This window comes from Setaria italica, chromosome IV (genome assembly GCF_000263155.2).
Source record: "Setaria italica strain Yugu1 chromosome IV, Setaria_italica_v2.0, whole genome shotgun sequence".
NCBI classification, from domain to species: Eukaryota; Viridiplantae; Streptophyta; class Magnoliopsida; order Poales; family Poaceae; genus Setaria; species Setaria italica.
In genome coordinates this window covers 30842891-30862658 of record NC_028453.1, presented here as the reverse complement: position 1 = coordinate 30862658, position 19768 = coordinate 30842891, and the positions used below count along the sequence as shown (strand labels likewise).

Genomic DNA, 19768 nt, shown 5'->3' with positions numbered 1-19768 from the left:
GTTTTGCCATGGGAGAAGAAATGAGAAAGAATGAAGTAATGGTTTCCTATTTGGTACCTATCCAACTTCAGAAACTAAAATACAAGACGTGTATATTTCCTTTCCTTTGAGTCTTATAACATAGAAAAGAAAGAACACCGCTTCAAACCACATGAGTGTATGTTACAAGGTTGGTTCGACGACCATCATGTCGAACCATAAGTGAAATTTATGAGTCACGCATTACAACTTTCGCTGAAGTTTGATACATCCACATCTAGGCATATATATATATATACACAACATATATATATATATATATATATATATATATATATATATATCGTCTACAAAATTATCCAAAACTCTATACAAATGAAAGGAGAGTAGCCTCCTCTCTCTCTTCCCTCCTTGGGTTTCTCTCTCCAAAACAACCATGGTGTGACTTGTAGCACCGAAAGAGCAAGGGGTCCCATGGAGGCAGAGGCACCCACTAGCGGACAAGCAACAAGCCAATATTTTAATACCAACGGACACACACGCGCCCTCTCTCTCCTCCCCCACTGCCTTTTTAACCACCCCTGCCGCTGCAGCCTCCCTCCACTCTCCCTCAACCACTGCCTCCAGCAGCAGCAGCAGCACCCCACGCAGCTAGCTCAGCTCGATCGTCCTCTCCTTCCATTCTCGTGCTCCCCTCCCACTCCTCCCCGTCCGTCCACCGCCGCACACCGCACAGAGGTCGCCGCAGCGGCAGGCCGGCTGAAGGAGATGATGAGCGGTGGTAGGCTGAACGTGACCACGTCCTCGCCGGGCGACGACTTCCCGTTCGCACCCGTGCAGCAGCAGCAGCAGCAGCCGCCTCCGCCCTACGTCGGGTTCGAGCACGGCGTGACGGGCGGCAGCGGCGGCGTGATGCAGCGCCACCTCTACGACGGCCTCGACTTCGCCACGGCGCTGCAGTTCCAGGAGGCGGCGGCGCCCCACCACCAGCTGCTCACGCTGCCGTCCAGCCTCGCCCCCATGGCGCCGCCGATGCAGATGCCGATGCCGATGCCGCTGCAGATGCCGATGCCCATGCCCGGGATGCCCGGCGACGTGTACCCGGCGCTCGGCATGGTGAAGCGCGAGGGCGGCGGCGTCGGCGCGGACGGCGCCACGGCGGCCGGGAGGATCGGGCTCAACCTCGGCCGCCGCACCTACTTCTCCCCCGGCGACATGCTGGCCGTGGACCGGCTCCTGATGCGGTCCCGCCTCGGCGGCGTGTTCGGATTCGGCTTCGGCGGCGCGCACCACCAGCCCCCGCGCTGCCAGGCCGAGGGCTGCAAGGCCGACCTCTCCGGCGCCAAGCACTACCACCGCCGCCACAAGGTCTGCGAGTACCACGCCAAGGCCTCCGTCGTCGCCGCCGGCGGCAAGCAGCAGCGCTTCTGCCAGCAATGCAGCAGGTAACCTTACTTACTTACCCTACGCCGCATCCTCGATCTCTCCCTGCTAGACCTTATCGCATTCTCATTCTCACTCTCACTCTCACTCTAGCTCGCATCCTAGTCCTAGCACACAGCATATGAGCACAGTGCCTGTTCTTGCATTACACGAGCATGGTGTAGCTGCAACTACACAAGCTATCCACCGACTAGCTCGCAGTCTACTAAGTATAGCATGTACGGAGCCATCGGTAGTTGGGTTTGCCTTTTTACTCAAAGGCTCTCTCCCCTGCTGGTCTTCTTCCCTTTCCCTGCCCGGCCTGCTTTTCAGAGCTCGGAGCTGTCGCGGAGATGCATATATATGCTTTCGGTTCGTGTTCCTTGTCTCTTGTGGCCATGGATGGAAGGCTGCAGCTTCCTGCAACCATGCATGTCCAAAAGCCACTCCACGCTTGCACGGCCACGGCACAGGGGCCTCAGACACGACACGACGAGGACTGTTGTTGACTGTTGTGTAGACTTGTAGAGTAGAGCCAGAATCAAAGCATGAAATCAACTGAAAAACACAAGTACGATGCGAGATGCAAGAGCTCGAATTTGATCACCAGTTGGTTGTCGTGTTCTTGCATCTGCTAGTGGCTAGGAGGATCAGTTGGGTCCTCTCCTCTCCTGCCGTTGTTTCATTGTTTGCTTCCAGTTTGCTCTCGCTCTGATCTCGGGATCGCTGGGGACAAAATCATGAGAGAATCTCAAAGGAAAGGCTGCCGCGAGCTGCTTGCTTTAGCAGACTGGCAGTGGCTGCACGCAGGATCTCGGGCCAGGCCTGGGGCGTATCCCTGCGCCCTGCTTTACTCTTTATCGTCCTGCTGCATTTGACCAATGCGGCTAGTGGACCATTCCAGTCCAGGCCAGTAGTATGCACGATACGACTGCGACAAGTGTTTTGTGTGTTCATCTTTTCAAGGGCGTAGCAACACAACTTGTGTGTGTTCGTGTGTGTGTGTGTGTACAATTGTACAATGTGTATGTAGATGAAGGCGTTTCTTGCTACATGCTGAATTTGTGTGTTGAATTGAACTGTGGCTAGGTTCCACGTGCTGACGGAGTTCGACGAGGCCAAGAGGAGCTGCCGGAAGCGGCTGGCGGAGCACAACCGCCGCCGCCGGAAGCCGGCCACCACGGCGTCGTCCAAGGACGCCGCGTCGCCGCCCGCCAAGAAGCCCAGCGGCGGCTCCATCTCCGGCTCCTACACCACTGACAGCAAGAGTAAGCTCGCTCGCATGCTTAATTATATTCTCTGCGTAGATGTCCCGTCTTCCATTAACTCGATCGACGACAAGTAGCACTCGGCTGATCCTGATCTGGCAACTTCATCTTTCTTGTTATCTTGAATTCATGATGGAGCAGACCTGAGCACGACCAAGTCGACCATGTCATCGAACACGGGCAGCGTGATCAGCTGCCTGGACCAGGGCAACAAGCAGCTGGCGAGGCCGACGCTGACCCTGGGCGCCTCGCCGGACAAGCAGGACCACCACCACCAGCTCAGCACCATGCTCCAGGTTCAGGCGGCCGCGGGCGGCCACCACCAGGAGCAGCACTTCATCACCTCGCTGCAGGTTCACAACAACGGCGGCAATGGCGGCGGCAACAACATCCTGTCGTGCTCGTCGGTGTGCTCCAGCGCGCTGCCGTCGGCGGCGGCCAACGGCGAGGTCTCCGACCAGAACACCAACAACGGCAACGGCAACATGCACAATCTGTTCGAGGTGGACTTCATGTAGGCCGTACGCGTAGATGCAAAGCGGGCGAGCACGGGAGTACGTTCCTTCTGGCAAAGGTGTCCTTGGTGTGTAGCCGTGTAGGTAAAAGGAATAGGAGAGAGAGTGAGTGAGAGAGTATGAGAGAGAAGCAAAAGGTACGAAGTGAGAGAAAAACAAAAGGAGAGAGAAGGGTAGGGAGGGGTGCAAGGATTCCATACATCCATCCGTCACACTCCACCAGTACTCAGTAGTGGCTAGCTACAGCAGGCTGGTCTAAGCAAGGCATAGCTACCTCTTGCAAAGTTGCATGGCTATAGCAAAAAAGCCATGCAATGCAAAGCCTGGCGCTGCACTGCATCTGCATCCATCCAAGCCTTTCTACCTTTCCATTTTCAGTGGGGGAATAACTTGTCTGCTATTATTTCACCCCCTTTCTTTTCCTTTCCAGTTTCTTCTTCGTTGCAACTTGCAAGGGTGACGGGGGCCGGTGTAGTGTGTGTTGTAGCTGCTGTGTACCAAACTACCAGTTGTGTTTCTTTTTACTGTCTCCAACAAGTAACAGAGATGAGATCGATGACTACTTGTAGCTCCAGCAAGACAAACCTTGCAACTTGAGAATTAATCTTTCTGAATCTATCTCTCCTCCCTTCAAATTTTCGACAATGAAATCACACAGCTAGATGGCCTTGCTTTTTTTTACATGTATACAAAAGATGATGGGTAGATGGATGATCATCTATCACCGTTGCAAGTTACCAACACTTATTGCATGTGAAACGTGGAGCTAGCACCGCATTGGCGAGGCAGCCCCACAGATCCCTGCGCAGATATACGATCGGCGAGGGAACCTTAAATTCACGAGAAGCTGGGCCTCCAGGCTACGAGAGCTACGTACCCAGAGCCCAGCATGCATGCATGTGTCCATCTAGTTCATTGATTAGGCCCCCCAATGCAGCAAATCGATCGACGGACACGATTAATGATGTTTTTTCCTCTCAGCTGTAGGGATGGGAGATCGACGGTGGATCTTGCTCCGGATACGACGTACAGCGATATGATCGAGTGGATAGATTAGCCCTAGTCGATATCATCGAGATCCTAGGATGCATTGAGTACGTACGTACGTACGTACGCGCGTGTGCCCCAGCTGTATTAAATACTGCTGGAGTGAGCGAGTGAGTGAGTTATGACGTGTGTCTCGGTGTTGCCCAGCTTCCTCTTCAGCTCTTCCCCCTTGTGAATTCAAGGCTGGCGGGGCAGGGCGTCATGCATGGCATGGCTTGCCGATTCGGTTGCGCGCGTTGTCCTCCAACTCCAATCCCCCCAGCTCGGGGCCTCCTCCGGCCATGGCTGCTAGCGAGTAGCGAGGGAGAGAGAAGAGGGCTTGGACCACCACGCATGCACAGAGCGGCAGTATTTATTTCGCCAGGACATGGGCATGCATGCATGCATGCATGCATGTGTGCGAGGGCAGATGCTACACGTACGATCCATCCATGGACCATGCATGCACTTGTAGTGTGTATTCCCAACAGGGGATCGGAAAAGAAAGCAACCGATCTTCAAACATAAATTGTGAGGATTATATATGCTAGAATTTTGTCGGTATATTTCTTGGGTAACTCTCAAATTTCAATCCAGATCAATGTGCAAGAAGGTTAGTGGTGGCGGATGGCGAGAGGGTATAGCAAATCAAATGGACAAAAGTGTTACCCAAATGAATTCTCATAAATTAAACGAATCCTCATAAACTAAATGGATAAAATTTTACCCAAATGTTCCTGCTGCTATGATCTCCTGGTGGCATATTAACCAAAAATTCTATTGAAACCATATATCTCGAAATCTTTTTGTAGGGTGGAAATGGTCCCTATATATACGCTGATGAAACAATCTTAAAGTTGTTGATGACTGTATATTATATATGCTGATCTCCCTACTAACTATCAAGGGCCGTCGTGGTACGGGTACGACGGCTCGCTACCCAACGCACAGTGCTATCTCCCACGCGGAGGAAACGTGCCGGTTCCCGATCTTGCAATGCATGGCGGGCGGACACGCGCAGCAGCGGCGCCGTGCAACTGTGCAGGGCCAAGGGAAACCACATGGTCGAGGAGGAGACGTCACGGCGAAACGGACTCTGCCACTGCCAGCCTGCTGCTGCCTCGCTAGCTAGCTCCGGATCTCTGGTCGGTGTTGGCAGCGGCTGCCGGCCGGGGCGCACCCACGCGTTGGCCTGGACCGGCGCACGCACGCCACGCATGCATACACGCCGCGTGTTCCGGCAGCCGCCGTTTGCACTTCACTGATTGAGGCTGCTGGACCTTGCAGGTTTTTGTTCAAGATTGATAACTTCTGGGCCAGCCAATTCACGGCTGAATCCGCCGAACCACGCTTCTTCCTTTTTTTTTTCTGGCCCGCGCTCCACGCGGAAGCCCCGTGGGCTCTCGTCTCTCGTGCCAGTGGGCTTCGCCGCAACCTGAGAGGAGATGGATGGAGCCCAGCTCAGATAACAACGTGTGTGCTTTGTTTGGTGCCCAAATGTACGTGTACCCAGAGGAGAACAAGACATTTTTTGACCACTCTGACCCATTTTGACCACCATATGGGTTGGTGTCAAAATACATGGCCACCAATTTGGTGACCAAAATTGGCCGTGCCGAATTTTATCGGCTACTACATGGCACTATCCTATATTGTACAAGAAAGAGCTAGAGATGCACTCTTCTTTATTTCAACATTCCACGGCAAGAACTGGGGCACAAACAGATGACCACCGATTCAGGCTGATAAGCAACGGACCATGCCCTGGCACTGGCAACCTCAACCTCATCATGTTCATCAGACGGCGCACAAGTCACAGCTTGCACGAACGCTTTTGTCCCCAAACTGTACAACAGGCAAAGCCTTTTATACACAACGACGACACCCTTCCAGACCTGCGCACCTCGCAATCTTGGTAGGCCTCAAGCGAGGGAGGTGGAGGACGACGTGCCATGATGATCATGGTTGTCCTACTCTCTCGCTCATGGAAGACCAGGCCTCTGGCCACGCTGCGGAACTTCCAGAGCGAGCGGTAACATTATCTGACGACGGAAGCTGCAGCCGGCGACGGCTGCATCAGTCTCGCTGCGCCGCCGTGCGGGGCGGCCGGACGGGCCAGAGCGGCAGCCTCCAGAACGGCCGCTTCCTTGGCTTCGGCATCGTCCCGGCGGCGCCGGCGCCGGCGGGCTCCTTCTCCGAGCTCAGCATGTTCCACATCACCTGCACGTCCTGGTACCCGCAGGTCTGCACGTCCTGGTGAAGGTTCAGGATGCCACACTCTGCATTGGTCGATCCATCCAATTTGGAAACAAGGCAAAAAGAAAAGACAAAGATTAATTACTGCTTACTGCTCACAAGTTCAGTTAAAACTGAGAACCGAGGGAAGATAACAAAGATCAAATGATGAACCACAAGAATCACAAAGGATTGCATAGGAGATTGGGTGGTCCAAGGTCTGATTGTCGGCATACACTCCCAACGGGCGGTTGGAGGCACAAACGATAACGTGCCCTGAATCTTGGCGCGCAGGGACCATTACCGATCGCTAAATGATTTGTTTGTTTCTTGTGGCGACGATCTTTTTTTTCCTCCCTTTTAATCTGTGCGTTTCAAGAAATAAACCAGCAAAGCCTAGCTCAAACTCTGTGTTCTACTGCTGTTAACAGCGTTGGCAAGGTTCCTAGATCTGCCGACAATGCAAACAGTTGCGTATTCCTCTTAGAAAAGAATCTTCGCTTTAAAATGCAGGAATCAAAGGAAAGAGCTCGAACTTTTGGGAGCATTGCGCAAATCCTAAATGTGGCTGCTAGCAGCTAGCGTTTGCGCAAGAGATTCATGCCATGAAGTTGCTTGCTATTCAGTTACTGCTACTGTTCTAAGTTTTTTTTTTTTTTTGCTTCCGAAATCAGTCGAGGAGCACGATTACGATGCAGCACTAAGCAGAAGCTCGAGGAGAAGCAAGGAGTAGAGAGCACTGTGGCTTACCGCCCTTCCGGACGCGCGCGCGGGCGGCGGCGACGGCGAGCCAGGCACGGCGCACCGGCGCGACCACCCTCGCGCGCCACCACGCCATGACGCGCGTCCCGATCTGCTGCGGCCGCCGGCTCGCGGGCTGCCGCGCGTCGCGGCTGCCGCTGCCGCCGCACGGCTCGGCCGGCCGCCGGGGCCGACCGCCCAGCCGCGCCGTGGTTGAGGCCGGCGGCTGCAGGCTCGCGAGGAGCCTGCCTCTGGCTCTGCCTTTGCCTCTCGCGGTCGATCTCTCCCAATGTACTCTCCTTACCCCCCCTTGGCCCTTGCCAGCAGAGCGTTTTATATGGCTTGCAGCATACAAGTTTCCTTAACCATGTTTGGCCTTTGGGATTTGGCACATTATCGTTGAGTGAGTGAATGACTTAACCTACTCTTTTATACTAGAGAGTTTTTTCTATGTTCACAATTTATTTTAGTTATACATTCAAGGGAACAAGTTTCAAATTTTATTTTTACAAGGATCCTCTACGTTAGGATTACGGCTAGCATTCACGTGGTTTGAATCTGCAAAACTACGATACAGCACAAAAAGCTTTTGCGTAAAATCGTTAGCAAAAGATGCGTGTAAACCAAAGGTCAAAACCACGTGCCAACGCAAAAGTCGAAGGTTGCAGTAGATTCAAGTTCCATCTCCAAACTTCCTCGTAATTCAGCCGACAACAAACTGGAGCAACAACGATTGGAAGAGCCTGTTTAGCTTACGATTTGAGCCTGTTGTTTTGCTCTGGTTCCACTCGTGATTTGGTAGTTGGAACGCCTGATATCTCTCTTGGTTGTTGGGAGGTCCTGGAGCTTCGGATGGATGGATGGGCTCAGCTCAGGCTGTACCGCGCGTTGGGCATGCGACGAGCTTCACGTGCTCCTCTCCACCCGAATCGTTCCGGGATCCTGATCCTGTTGAGATGCCGTTCCAAGTGGGCCATTCTTTTACTCGTTCCAATGGCTGCGGTGTGAAACGCCGAGCCTCCAAAACATTTCTGAAGCTCCCAGCCTTTCAGTCTCAGCTGCAGTGCCAAAGCTGCAGGGTGCGTGCCGTGCAGGCTGTTGAACAGATGGATCAGCGTGTACAGTCAGCGACTGGCCGTGGCCTGCGGAAAAGAACATGGTAACCGGATAAGATTCGGTGACGACCTTAGAGAAATTATGTTCATTTAGAATTCAATTATCGCGGGGGGAAATGGAAAAGAACGTGCAAATGTACCTTATTTTAGGCTGCTGTGAACAGTTTGACTTCCATACAGTCCCAGAAAGAACTGTGTTCTGGAACAGGTGCCGTTCATGCCCATTCCGGTGCTTGCACTCCTTGAAGCATGTACGCGGAGTCGCAGACGACCCCCCAAAACTTCACCCCCACCCGCACGTCCAGATCTGCAGAACAGACTTGGAGCCATCTATGATTGGCATATTGATTGGTATTGTTCAGGTTAGCGATCTTTGCTCTTTGCTCTTTGCGCAAGATGACGATGTGATCTCTACTTTGCAGTCACAATGTGCATACCGCTGCTCGAGGTGCTGTGGGTTTGAAGTGACGACGCGGCTGCACTGGGAACCACCAGGTTTCTCGCTGTCCGCGTGAATGGCATGGAGACAATGTCACCAAGGTGGACCAAGGAGCCCTGCACATAAGAGAGAGCAATCATGTAGTCTTGGCTTATGCCTAGCCGAGTAGCGGTACAAATGAGTATGCTGTTCTCAATTCCATGGACCCGATCTCCCTTTCTCATGTGTCCAAAATGAGGGGTATCAGAAGTCTCTTAGGCGGGCCAGCGTATCATGTTGCTATTCCAATAATCCATGATGCGGCACCACAAACAAAAACAGTTCAGTAGGTGCCATGCCACATGCAGGATGCAGCACACTGCATCTCTGTCCGGAGCAATGTTATGCATGCATATGGTTGTTAGCAACTTCTGCTGCAGAGGCAAGGAGATAATGGAATGCACGTGATTGAGAAGCAACTTCCCGTTCAGCATGCAAACCCACAGCCATGTGATTGAGAAGCAGGAACCACTTTGACCATGGATTCCAGCAGTTTGGTATGAAGACTAAGATAGGCTTAGTTAGTAACGTTGGAACCCTTGAGCACTCGATATCAACAAAACCAACCCGTGCACAAGGGAGCACTGGTTCATGATTATCCTATGCTTTAGTTGTATGAGATCACATGCACTAACTACTAAGTAAAACCTGCTCAACACCCACATAAACTATGTAACCAGAATAAATTCCATTAAATCTTTTACCAGAATTCAGAAAACAACAATGCGAAGAATTTCTACACTACAAACATGTCATCTGCAACTGATAATTTGTCAAGGAGACAAGCAGACAGGTCCTGCAGAAATGATTTGAACATGATTGAAAAGTCGGCATAGGAACATCAAATGCAGTACTCAAAATAGCAAGTTTCTTTCAAGCTACATAATAGTGTGCACTTCATCATCCTGCCAAGATCAAACTGATTGGTGCTGATGTGGATACCAATTTTAATGATTTATTCATTATACCTGTAACAGAAACAAAAAGTAACATGACAACTTGATAATCTTACCTGCCCATCATACTCACTGTGACGATACTTAGTTATTAGCAAGCCAGCCGGGCAGATAGAGATAGACCCTTCAACTGTGAATGAATTATTTTGAGATGATTGAAGTTGCCTGGGGCAAGTCCACTGCAATAATAAGCTTGCATAAGCACTCAGGGATTATGTGACTTAACCTTCTTACATTAACAGGCCTATTGCTAATAGTAGAAACAAAAGTTTTATGCACCAGAATATGCCTTACCAGGATTTTAAGTACATCTTCAATCTCATAACGGAGGAAAAATGCATACTGCAAAATCAGAGGAAAGCTGCACAAAAGTTTTGCACGAGTAAGTGGTTTTCCGAGTTCAAATTACCCTCTACTGGGTAACTCGCCAAGCATGAGAGACGCCAAATGCACAATCATCACCCGATGCCACTACAGCTGGTTTCTCAAAATATATAATTTTTGTATTGAGCTATGTTATTGTAAATCTTTTCTACAGTGATTGTACTGCCAAGTGCAATAATCTGCTTAGAAAGTTAATACACCAACTGAAAAAATTATACAATCTAACCTTTTGATGTTTGACCATCGACATCTCCAAAGTATTATAGATGGGCGCAATCTACATTACTAGTTCTGTTGTTCAAAATACTTTCATGATTTCATCATATGGCTCAAATTATAATTTTACTAATAGATATTAATCTGAAGTTACAAAGTTATTGGCTACAAAAATCATCTTGGCAACCTTGCAAATAAAGTCAGAAACATCAAATAAAAAATAACAGATAGAGTACCTAATGAACTTTTGATCCGTTTCATCAAAGCAGGGTGAAAACAGAATCTTACAAATTTGACGGGAGACCAATTAAGGAAACAATGTGTTCTGGCCCAGATGGCCATGGCCCGAATGGGTGACATCTTGGGCCAAGCCAACCTGCAGGAGATGGCGGCAGTGCCTGGAGCACATGCCAGGAGGCACCCTTGGGCATCAGGCCAGCTTCCGTGTCAAACAGTAACCGAAGGGAGAGGGCAGGGTGGTACATCTGTTTGGAAGATATCTTCCCTTCCCTTCTATTCTCCAACTTTTCCTATACTACAACTATTTACTGCCTAACTAATTGATCTTGATGTCGATCCTGACTTGTGGGGAAGGGAAACCAAACCAGATGCCCTAGGGTGCCTCTTGGCAGCTGGCGCACACCCCAGGCATGGACGGCGGCAGCCGCTGGTGTCCTGTCTGTCACCATGTCCTGCAGGCTGGCTTGCTCCATGTTGTGACCAAGACGGCCCATGGCCATCTGGGACCAACTACCTATTACAGAGTATATATTCCTGTTTTTCAAAGACAGTGAACCACAGGAAATACAAATCATGTTCAGGGGAAAAAACTTGACTAATCAGCAAAAAGTGCCCGGTTTTCCATTTACAAAATTTCTGAACTGGTTTTTTCTTTTCTAAATATATGTTTGGGCAGCACTTTACGGAAGATTTAACATTTCAAGAAACCAGTTGTAGTGGCATTATTAACATGGTAAAATACACTAGTCCGACAAAAATAGAGTCCAATGAGACCATTTGGCCCATAAAAGGGTCATTTTCACCCTACTGGTACCTACCAAGGTATCCGGTATTTTACAGTTACCAGAAAATATCTGAATTACAAGCAAAGCTACAACATTGACTAATAATTAAAAGAAATGATTAAGTGAAGACTGAAGACACTACCAAAACAACAGAGGAAGTTTAAGGCTACTCGACAAATCACTAAATCTGGTTTGCTTTTGATATTAGTATAAATAATTTAAGAATGGGCATAGGAACTTAGACACCAATTTGGAACACAACTGCAGTCGAATGGAAGAAGTACCTGATCTGAGTATATCGATATGCAATTTGCTCTTAGACCTGGACACTGCAATTCCAACACTTGCAACATCGCAGTTCTGCAAGGAAAAAAATGTAAGAAAATAAAAAATTTCAGTTTGTGATGTTCTGATACCTGGAAGGATTCTGTAACTCCTATATATGAGGAGCATTTACCTCTGGAAACAAAAAGAAATCCATCTTCTATCATGCATTGAAATTTGAAATGGACATCATGAAGTGTTCAGTCAAATAAAAGCAATATCCAATATGCTGGGCACAACCTGCAATACTGCACTAGCTACAATCTGCAAGAGGTATTATGCGAATACTCTTTTTTCTCATTCCACATCAACAAATTGAGTACAGTCAATATCTTGAAGTGTAATCTTGCCAAGAAGAAGATCACTCGCATGCATAGAGCACAAGGGGATGCATTTCTTGTTCAGGCTCTCATGAATGGCACTTAGTCCATGGACCCACTTATTCTCATTCAACGGATCGACATTTAGGCGATTTTGGAGCAAACGTATTCTGTAAAGCACAGTGTCTGTTTTTACACAAAAATGTGCCAGGCATGGATATGAGGTGTCATCAATTGCCAATCTCACCAATATCATTGTCAAGGCACCATCCACTGGCTTTGGGTCAGACAAGTTCTTATCACCCATCATTTTGATCTCCCGTTCTGTTGGGAAGTGCACTTCTGCCACTCCATCATCATTTGCTACCTTTAAATCCTTTGTGAAATGACTAATTGCTTGCCTCTTAGTGCACTCATGCTTCTCTGACAGTGTCAAGAAGCAGGAGAACCTCAAGTGGTAACTGACAACAGTCTTGACCATCTTAAAGTTCCTACAACAGCAGAAAAAATCTAGCCACCTTCTTCCAACACCGGCATACCATTTGATGATATCTGAATCATCCAAACAGAGAAGTAGCTTGATTGGCCGTGGCCGGCCCATGGAGTTTGTGAACCCAGCTAGCTTTACTGCCTTCCTTACAAGCTCTATTGGCGCATTGGCCCTCATCTTCAACTCTGTCAGGTCCTCAACAGTCCTCTTCTCATATTCTTCCTCTTCTTCCTCTTCTGCTAGCCTCTCTTCTTCTTCTGCCATGTCACGGTCCCTCATAGGCATAAAAAACCTGTCCAGTGTCTCTTGAAATTTGTCATATGAGTCCACCAAAGCAGGTGGCAATTGATCCCTCACCCTAGTCAATGACAAGAAGTCACCTGATGCGAGCAGTCGGTGCCAATATTGGCAATGCTCCTGTGACTTGAAGTATTCAGCCACTGCCCCCTCTGCCCAATCCTTGAACACTCGCCGCGCCTCATTCTCAATCCGGAAATCAAATTCAAACTCCTCGCCTCTCCTCACCCTCTTGAACAAGTGGTTCAGTATCTTCAAGCCGAGCTTCTTCCGCCGTGTCTCCCGTGCATTTTTCAGCTCCTGTGCCTTTTCTGCCTTCATCTTCAGATACTTCTTCCTTGCCCTCTTCGCTTTCTCTGACATGGGTGGGTGCAGGACTGATGGTGGCACAGCTTGGAATTCTATCCCCAGGAACTCAATCTTCTCCGACACAGCACTATGGATTGAGCTGCCCAACCTATCCACCTTCACCTCCAAATCCCTCTCCAACACTGCAATGATCCTGTCCCTGATCTCAATTGTGAGCATCTTCGAACCAGACGTCACAACCAGAATTTCATCCAGATACCGAACTGCATAGACTCTTACAGGTGTATGCAGAATGCTGTCATCCTTCATTCGAGGATTCTTCTTGTGCACTTCCTCCCGGACGGCCATCAATTCTCTGTCCACAGGATCGAAGAATATGTTCACCAGCGTGGCTGTGAGCTCCGACTCCTGTGGCAGCCCGCGTCCGAGCTCGCAGCCGCCGAGCTCAAACGCGACTGCATCAGACACGACCAGCTCGTTCAGGTACTCCAGGAATCCGGGGTCATCGACCTTACCGGAGATAGCGTCGAGCAGGCGGCGCATGTGGCGGGGGCCGAAGCGCTGGCGCGGGATGGCGACGCGGAAGAACCAGGACGCGCTGGGAATGGACCTGAGGTACCGGATGGCGGCGTGGCGACCGCGGTACGCGAAGGTGGCCGCGCGCGGGGCGAACACGGCATCGAGGGCGGACGCGGCGCAGCGCATGGCGAGGCGCAGCGGGAGCGTGGGGAATGGGAGCGGCTGGCCCTTGAGACGGGACGGGAGGAGGAGGCGGATGTGGGATGAGGGGGAGGAGAGCGCGTCCCGCGGCGGCGGCGACTGTGGTTGGTTGGGGGTTTGGGGCGGGGTGGGGGAGTGAGGGGTGCGCCCCGGCGGCTGAGGTGGAACGCCGAGGAGAGGAGCACGGAGGGGTGCGAGAGGAGGGGGAGGAGGGAGTGGAAGCGGTGGGTGGAGACGGAGTAGTGTCCGCGGCGGAGAAGGAGCTCGAGGTCCGCGGCCGAGAGCGGCGGCGCAGCGGGCGGAGTGGTGGGGGAGGGGGAGGGCGCGGGGGCAGTGGAGATAGCGCGGGATGTGGGGCGGATTAGGCGGTGGCGCGCGCGGGCGTGGGCGAGGCGCGGGAGCATGTGCGGCGTGGAGGTGGAGGCGGTGTACGGGCGGCTCGGCTGCGGCGGCCGGGCGGGAGCAAGGGAGAGGTTTCGGTCGCCGATCGTTGCGCCGTTGCGTCGGGGCCTCGGGGGAGTGAAGGGGCTGCGGCGCGCGATGGTGGGCGAGGGAGCACGGGCTGACGCGCGTGCGGGCCGCTGAGACGACCTGATTGACTATGACCCATCTCTACTTTCCGGCCCGTTTCGGTGAATCTCAGCACCTTTTCTTTATTTATTTTTTCTTTTGAGATCATGCTTGTAAACTTTTTTTTAGATAATGGGAATATTTTTGGTTTTCAGACATCGGTTTTTAGACATCCTCTAAGTAATGGATATATTTCTAAGCTTCATACATCTACGGAGACATCATCTACTGATGATGTAACTGACCACAATGATTAAAAGGATTAACTACCGTTATAAGGTTAAGCACATGTTCCTTAGCTAAGACATTAGAAATCACTAATGTGCACTAGAAATTAACAAAAAAAGAGAAGTTATTCAAAATCTCTGATTTGCACTTTGAGTTTGACCGGCTTAGCTTCATAATATCGACCTAGGAGGCTAGGAGCCTAGGACTCGTCGCAATGGAGATGGCCTTTGGACTGAAAGGAGGAAATGGGCTACGCCCGAGCACCAAGGAGATTTTAAGAATTCCAATTTTTTTAAATCTTAAATAAATTCGAATCCTATTTGAATTTAAAACCTAATCAAACTCATTTTTCAACCAAAACTAAAATGTGACCAGCATGAATGCAAAAGAAATTTACAGGACATCAAAACCATGCGAGACAATATATATCTGGAAAAATTTACAAGCATGATCTGTTACGTTCTTACGGAAACAAATTGCAGGTACAAAACAACAGCGCCCGGAAATATTTTACAAACTCTTTTGTACAACATGCTCAGTTGTCTAAATTACATCATATATATATCCCTTATTATATCGGGACTCTACTTTAAAAAAAATAGAACAAATAGGAGGCTTCACAGGGGGAAAAGGTTTGCAAGCTCACAAACAAACCTGTGACGTTGGGTAGGAAAGAATTGGAGTGACCGATCGCCAATGCAGCGATCCGGCACAAAGTCATTGCACATGAAAATTGTCAGTGAACAACACAACTCAGGAGCATGAGCAGCTAAAAACTCACTGGACTTGCCCCTCCAAACCTACCGAGGGCCCCTTGACCCTGGTAGGGTACACTTTTGACGACTCATACTGCTGCTGCAGTGACCACGAGAGATCACAAAGAGCCTGTGGCCGAAGAAAATGGTTTTACCTTTGGAAACCAGTCATATCATTGTGCTTTGACTAAGCAATGAAAACGAAGGACATTTCACAGTAGCAGGGTTCAGAACAGCTGAAGAGCAATCTTGAGCCTATTCTGCTTCCATTTTGGTAGCTTCGCAAAAGCCTCCTTCGTCATTCCAAACCTTTCTCTGAACTCTGACGAAGACAAATATGCCTGCAAGGTGCCAGTATAGTAGTGTTAGGGGTTGGGTGTTGACACGGTTAGGCAATGGTATCGTAAGGACAGATTTACCTCCCGCTTGGTTACATCAATGTCTGTAGCAGGATTGGTGGAAGATGTCCTCAGGCGGTCGTATGGGTACACAGGAAGCCCTTCTTCACCCTCCGCCTGACTCTCCTTTACATCTTCTTGTACTGCTGGAGTTGCAATTTGACTATCCTTTGTAGGGTTACTTTCCTTGGCATTCGTCTCTGGGTTAGGTTTGCTTGCTTCAGTTTGGGGCTTGCTTGCATCAGGGCTCGCTTGACACCAAAAGAACATAGAATGTAAGAGAAACCATGATTGTGCAAAATACCACTAAGGCACTACCCTTTCTAAGGATGCTTAGCATACCTTTAATTGACTTTGGTATTAGAGTTGCCTTAGGTCGCTCAAAAGAAGAAGAAATTGCAGCGATCGAAGCAGTCCTCGGAGGTGGCTTTGAAGAATCAGGGGATACAGGCTTTGGAGGTTGTTTTCTAACAATGGGTGGAGGAGTTGACAGGTTTCGGGCATTTGGGTTCTCAAAGTTAGCCGCCAATGCGTTGAAAGCAGGCGACCTTCCTCTGACTCTGACACGATCAGGACTGAATGACATGCTTCTGGAACGTTGAGATTTATCAGGTACACTAGACCTTCCGGTGTGTGATGATGTTGTTGTCCTTCTTTTTGGTTTCTAAAAATATTATAACCAAGGATTAGTCTCATTCTAGGAAAAACAGCATTACGAAACTAAAATAAACACAGTGAATGCATGTGCTACCAGCTACGTCCAATTTGCTACCTTGTATGTTCATGCACAAAACAAAATCTAGAGATGCTAAAATTTGATACCTAACTAGGGATAGTTAGCCTTTCTTTTCATGACTTCAACAAAAATGTAAATAACTAACCATAAGTAACCAATGAAAATGCATCAATTGCTTCATAAGGTTATGCAGTAGACACTAATCAATAAACATTCTGCAAACAGATGTGCCAACACATAATGCTATCATAACTCGAAACAGATACACTACTACTGCATTTCATAGTTTCTTTTTATTTATTTATTCGGCTCCTTTTTTATTTTATTTGGACCTCCTTTAGACTGGGTGCTGATCCATTCAGGCACACCTATAGTCCCAACTGTCAAACGATATTACTCTCAATACTTGATACAGAAATCTTACATCTGCTCTTGGTTTTACTCCATCCTTCACTATAGATAGCTTCCTTTCAAATGAGTTACCATGCATCTGAAACAATTCATAAGATAAGAAGATGAGTTCACATGTGATGTTTGCACAACACCAAAGGCACTATAATCCAGAAGGGACGCTTACTGCTGATTTTGCTGAATCCCAAGTGAAGAACCTGGTGAAATATTGGGGTTCGCTTCCTTCAGTGATGACATAAAGTGGTGTTTCTCGTGATACATTCTCCATTAGAATGTCAAGTTCTAGGAATTTCTGGCAGAAATAATAGTTTTAAAACCCAATTTAAACTTTGAAAAACTCAATTTGTCTTCTCATTTATATCATTATACAAAGAAAACATAAATATATCATATACCTCTCCAATGTTCAAAGCTTGTGCTCGTATTTTTGTGTCCACACGTTGTCCAACCCATATGAAGACACATGAATGGCAGTCCAAAACAAATATGTCCTCCGTCATCAAATCATCTTGAGTGAAGTTGAATATTTCTCTAACCTACAAAATCAGCTCAACAGCATTAATTATTCTTCACATTATTGACTACTGCATGACAACAGTACATAAACTTCAGCATTACTCACCTTAAGCACACCTTCTCACCCCCAAGCATTCCGCAGAACAAAAAAAAATTGATTCAAGAAGAGGACATGCAGATAAGTAAGGTACGGAATGAGTTATAATAATCAATAAGTGCAGTAGGAAGTTTCGAATTTATCTTACCCTTTGAAAATGTACAAGCAAACAAATGAGGGTCACTTTCTTGATCTCTCACAATCTTCTGGCTGGAGTACTCAGACTTGACCCCTAGTAGCTTCCAAAACTGATCATATTCCGATCCTTCTTTGAGCAATCTGGACTGCATATTTGGCTGCATATAATATAGTGGATGAGCAGAATGGAAAGGGTTAGTGGTGTAGTAACATACAGTTACACAAAAGCAATCAATAAGCTAATATGCAAGTTGGGAAGATATGATCAGGAAGCACATCTATCAAACAACTTTGAGATGTGATCAACTGATGATTTACTGCTATGCAATGATTATGTTCATTTTGTAACACATGATGTAGATCTGTCACATCTGTCCCACAGGGTGTCATTTGATGCTAGTCAAGTACATTTGACAGGAAACAGATGTAGGAAAAGCAACTCGTTAACCAAGATGTGTAAATTATATAATATGGTGGTGTGTAAATAAATCATAAGATAACATTCAGTTAATATGTGCAGCATATTAGTACATAATTATGATGGTTGTAGTAACTAGTCAGTCATCATAAATGCAGTAACTGCCTTTAGAAAATTAGATGGCTATGTAGAAATTAGTCGCCATTGACCCGCTATCCACTGATTGCCATCAAGCTAGAAATAATAGATAAAGAAACACAAGTACACAACTGAGGCTTAACTATCATGTGGATAACGCGTTAATCAGAGTGCAGCGGCAACATAGCAGAATGTTCATTTGAATGGTCAACCACATCCACAAGAAATAATCACTGAAAAGCATTCCACATACCTTGATCACATCTAGCTGCCTCTCAGCAAGCTCTTGGTCCATTGATGAGCTTAGATTACCAATCCACGTAAAAACTGTATCTCCATCATGTAGTATATAACAATAAGAAGAGTTCAGCGATGCTGCTGCCTGGTAATAAGAATCATAGCATTGTCATAACTTTTACAAAATCCACTAAGATATCATGGCCATAACACAACCATAATGCGTTGTTGAAAAGACAATAAAAACAAAGTACCGTATCAACTTGAATAGCTTGCATATTCTCTGGCCCTGAGCCCTGAACTCGGAAAAGTGCAACCCCGCTTTCTGAATAGGTATCATCCTCAATGTTGTTTTCTGAGACAAATTTCTTGTAACCAGTACTCGTACCACCCTGTATTAGTGCGGAAATGTTAAATACACATGCACTAATCATATTGCCACAGTAAGGAGAAAGAATTCGCAGAGGCATATTCACATGCATTTAGTTAAACACCAACCTTGTATATAACTAGGTTCTGAAATATTGGGAAAAACTCAATGGGTTCCTTTCCTTCATAAACGCGAACCTGTGATAACCAAAGAAAATGAGGTCAGGATGGTTAACTAAGGTTTACAAAAATCCTCTAAGACAAAACAGGCAGAATATTAACCAGAACAGCCTGGAATTTTAAAGACTCGATCATCTTGTCTGCAAGTGAAGTGGCTGCACTCCTTTCCTCCTGTTTATATATGGAAAAAGGAACCACATGGTTAAGTAACTACTATTCAACTTAATAAAATTTAACAAAGAAACAAAAGTGTCAAGAAGGTAATATATGAATGGTACTCAGGAAAGAGTGAATGATATATCCGCAATTTAGAAATGTCAATTACAGCAAGACAGAATAGATCAAAGAAGTTGGATGCTTTCGAAATCGTAAAGCCATCTTTTATGGCTACAAAGTTGTACGGTCTGACTAATTTTGAGAATATGCACAGTATAATATCAATAATATAAGGCTTAATATTTCTTTTAAAAAGATTTTGATTCAGCTAGAATAGCAAACGCATTTCTATTTTCTCACATAACAGAAAACAAATAGCTAATACAGTACAGACATGCACCGAATAATGATAGGTTGCCATGGCATGTATCAATCATATGTGGAAATACAACAAATGGAAATATCATGCCCGTTGTACACTGTTTTCTCTCTTAATGAAATGACACAAAAAACAAATGGAAAATGCATAAAACAGTTACCTGGACACTCTTCTTACCAAACCAGGTACCAATAAGACATTCATCTCCATTATCTCCAGGGG

General features: G+C 47.5%; 4 protein-coding genes across 4 annotated transcripts in view; 1 reads left to right on the top strand and 3 right to left on the bottom strand.

Annotated features, from left to right (window-relative positions):
* Positions 1 to 581: 581 nt before the first annotated feature.
* LOC101758920 (squamosa promoter-binding-like protein 10) lies at positions 582 to 3802 on the top strand. The gene is made up of 3 exons (XM_004965619.3): positions 582 to 1424; positions 2491 to 2669; positions 2811 to 3802. The coding sequence occupies exons 1-3, from the start codon at positions 748 to 750 to the stop codon at positions 3185 to 3187; spliced, it is 1233 nt and encodes a 410-aa protein (XP_004965676.1). The 5' UTR covers positions 582 to 747; the 3' UTR covers positions 3188 to 3802.
* Positions 3803 to 5878: 2076 nt separating this feature from the next.
* Positions 5879 to 7567, bottom strand: LOC101758517. Its single transcript, XM_004965618.3, has 2 exons — positions 7196 to 7567; positions 5879 to 6489 (listed from the first exon to the last, which is right to left on the bottom strand). The coding sequence occupies exons 1-2, from the start codon at positions 7281 to 7283 to the stop codon at positions 6287 to 6289; spliced, it is 291 nt and encodes a 96-aa protein (XP_004965675.1). The 5' UTR covers positions 7284 to 7567; the 3' UTR covers positions 5879 to 6286.
* Positions 7568 to 7773: 206 nt separating this feature from the next.
* LOC101757037 (nuclear intron maturase 3, mitochondrial) lies at positions 7774 to 13930 on the bottom strand. Its single transcript, XM_004965616.3, has 6 exons — positions 11818 to 13930; positions 11645 to 11720; positions 10030 to 10096; positions 9792 to 9914; positions 8442 to 8856; positions 7774 to 8328 (listed from the first exon to the last, which is right to left on the bottom strand). Exon 1 carries the CDS (start codon positions 13803 to 13805, stop codon positions 11982 to 11984), a length of 1824 nt encoding a protein of 607 aa, XP_004965673.1. The 5' UTR covers positions 13806 to 13930; the 3' UTR covers positions 7774 to 8328; positions 8442 to 8856; positions 9792 to 9914; positions 10030 to 10096; positions 11645 to 11720; positions 11818 to 11981.
* A 1086-nt stretch (positions 13931 to 15016) lies between these two features.
* LOC101756620 (villin-3-like) overlaps positions 15017 to 19768 on the bottom strand; it is a 10171-nt gene continuing 5419 nt past the window's right edge. The window contains 13 exon segments of the mRNA XM_022825898.1: positions 15017 to 15714; positions 15793 to 16022; positions 16114 to 16435; positions 16932 to 16997; positions 17085 to 17210; positions 17314 to 17454; positions 17541 to 17551; positions 17680 to 17827; positions 18479 to 18607; positions 18717 to 18854; positions 18961 to 19029; positions 19114 to 19182; positions 19707 to 19767. Coding sequence (XP_022681633.1) covers positions 15601 to 15714; positions 15793 to 16022; positions 16114 to 16435; positions 16932 to 16997; positions 17085 to 17210; positions 17314 to 17454; positions 17541 to 17551; positions 17680 to 17827; positions 18479 to 18607; positions 18717 to 18854; positions 18961 to 19029; positions 19114 to 19182; positions 19707 to 19767 — 1624 coding nt within the window. The 3' untranslated portion in view covers positions 15017 to 15600.

Bases quoted from the DNA above. Each gene is read 5' to 3' on its own strand.
- LOC101758920 (XM_004965619.3), top strand. From the start codon at position 748: ATGATGAGCGGTGGTAGGCTGAACGTGACCACGTCCTCGCCGGGCGAC. The intron at 1,425-2,490 runs GTAACCTTACTT...AACTGTGGCTAG, and splicing joins TTCTGCCAGCAATGCAGCAG to GTTCCACGTGCTGACGGAGT. The intron at 2,670-2,810 runs GTAAGCTCGCTC...ATGATGGAGCAG, and splicing joins CTACACCACTGACAGCAAGA to ACCTGAGCACGACCAAGTCG.
- LOC101758517 (XM_004965618.3), bottom strand. From the start codon at position 7,283: ATGGCGTGGTGGCGCGCGAGGGTGGTCGCGCCGGTGCGCCGTGCCTGG. The intron at 6,490-7,195 runs GTAAGCCACAGT...CGACCAATGCAG, and splicing joins CGCGCGCGTCCGGAAGGGCG to AGTGTGGCATCCTGAACCTT.
- LOC101757037 (XM_004965616.3), bottom strand. From the start codon at position 13,805: ATGCGCTGCGCCGCGTCCGCCCTCGATGCCGTGTTCGCCCCGCGCGCG.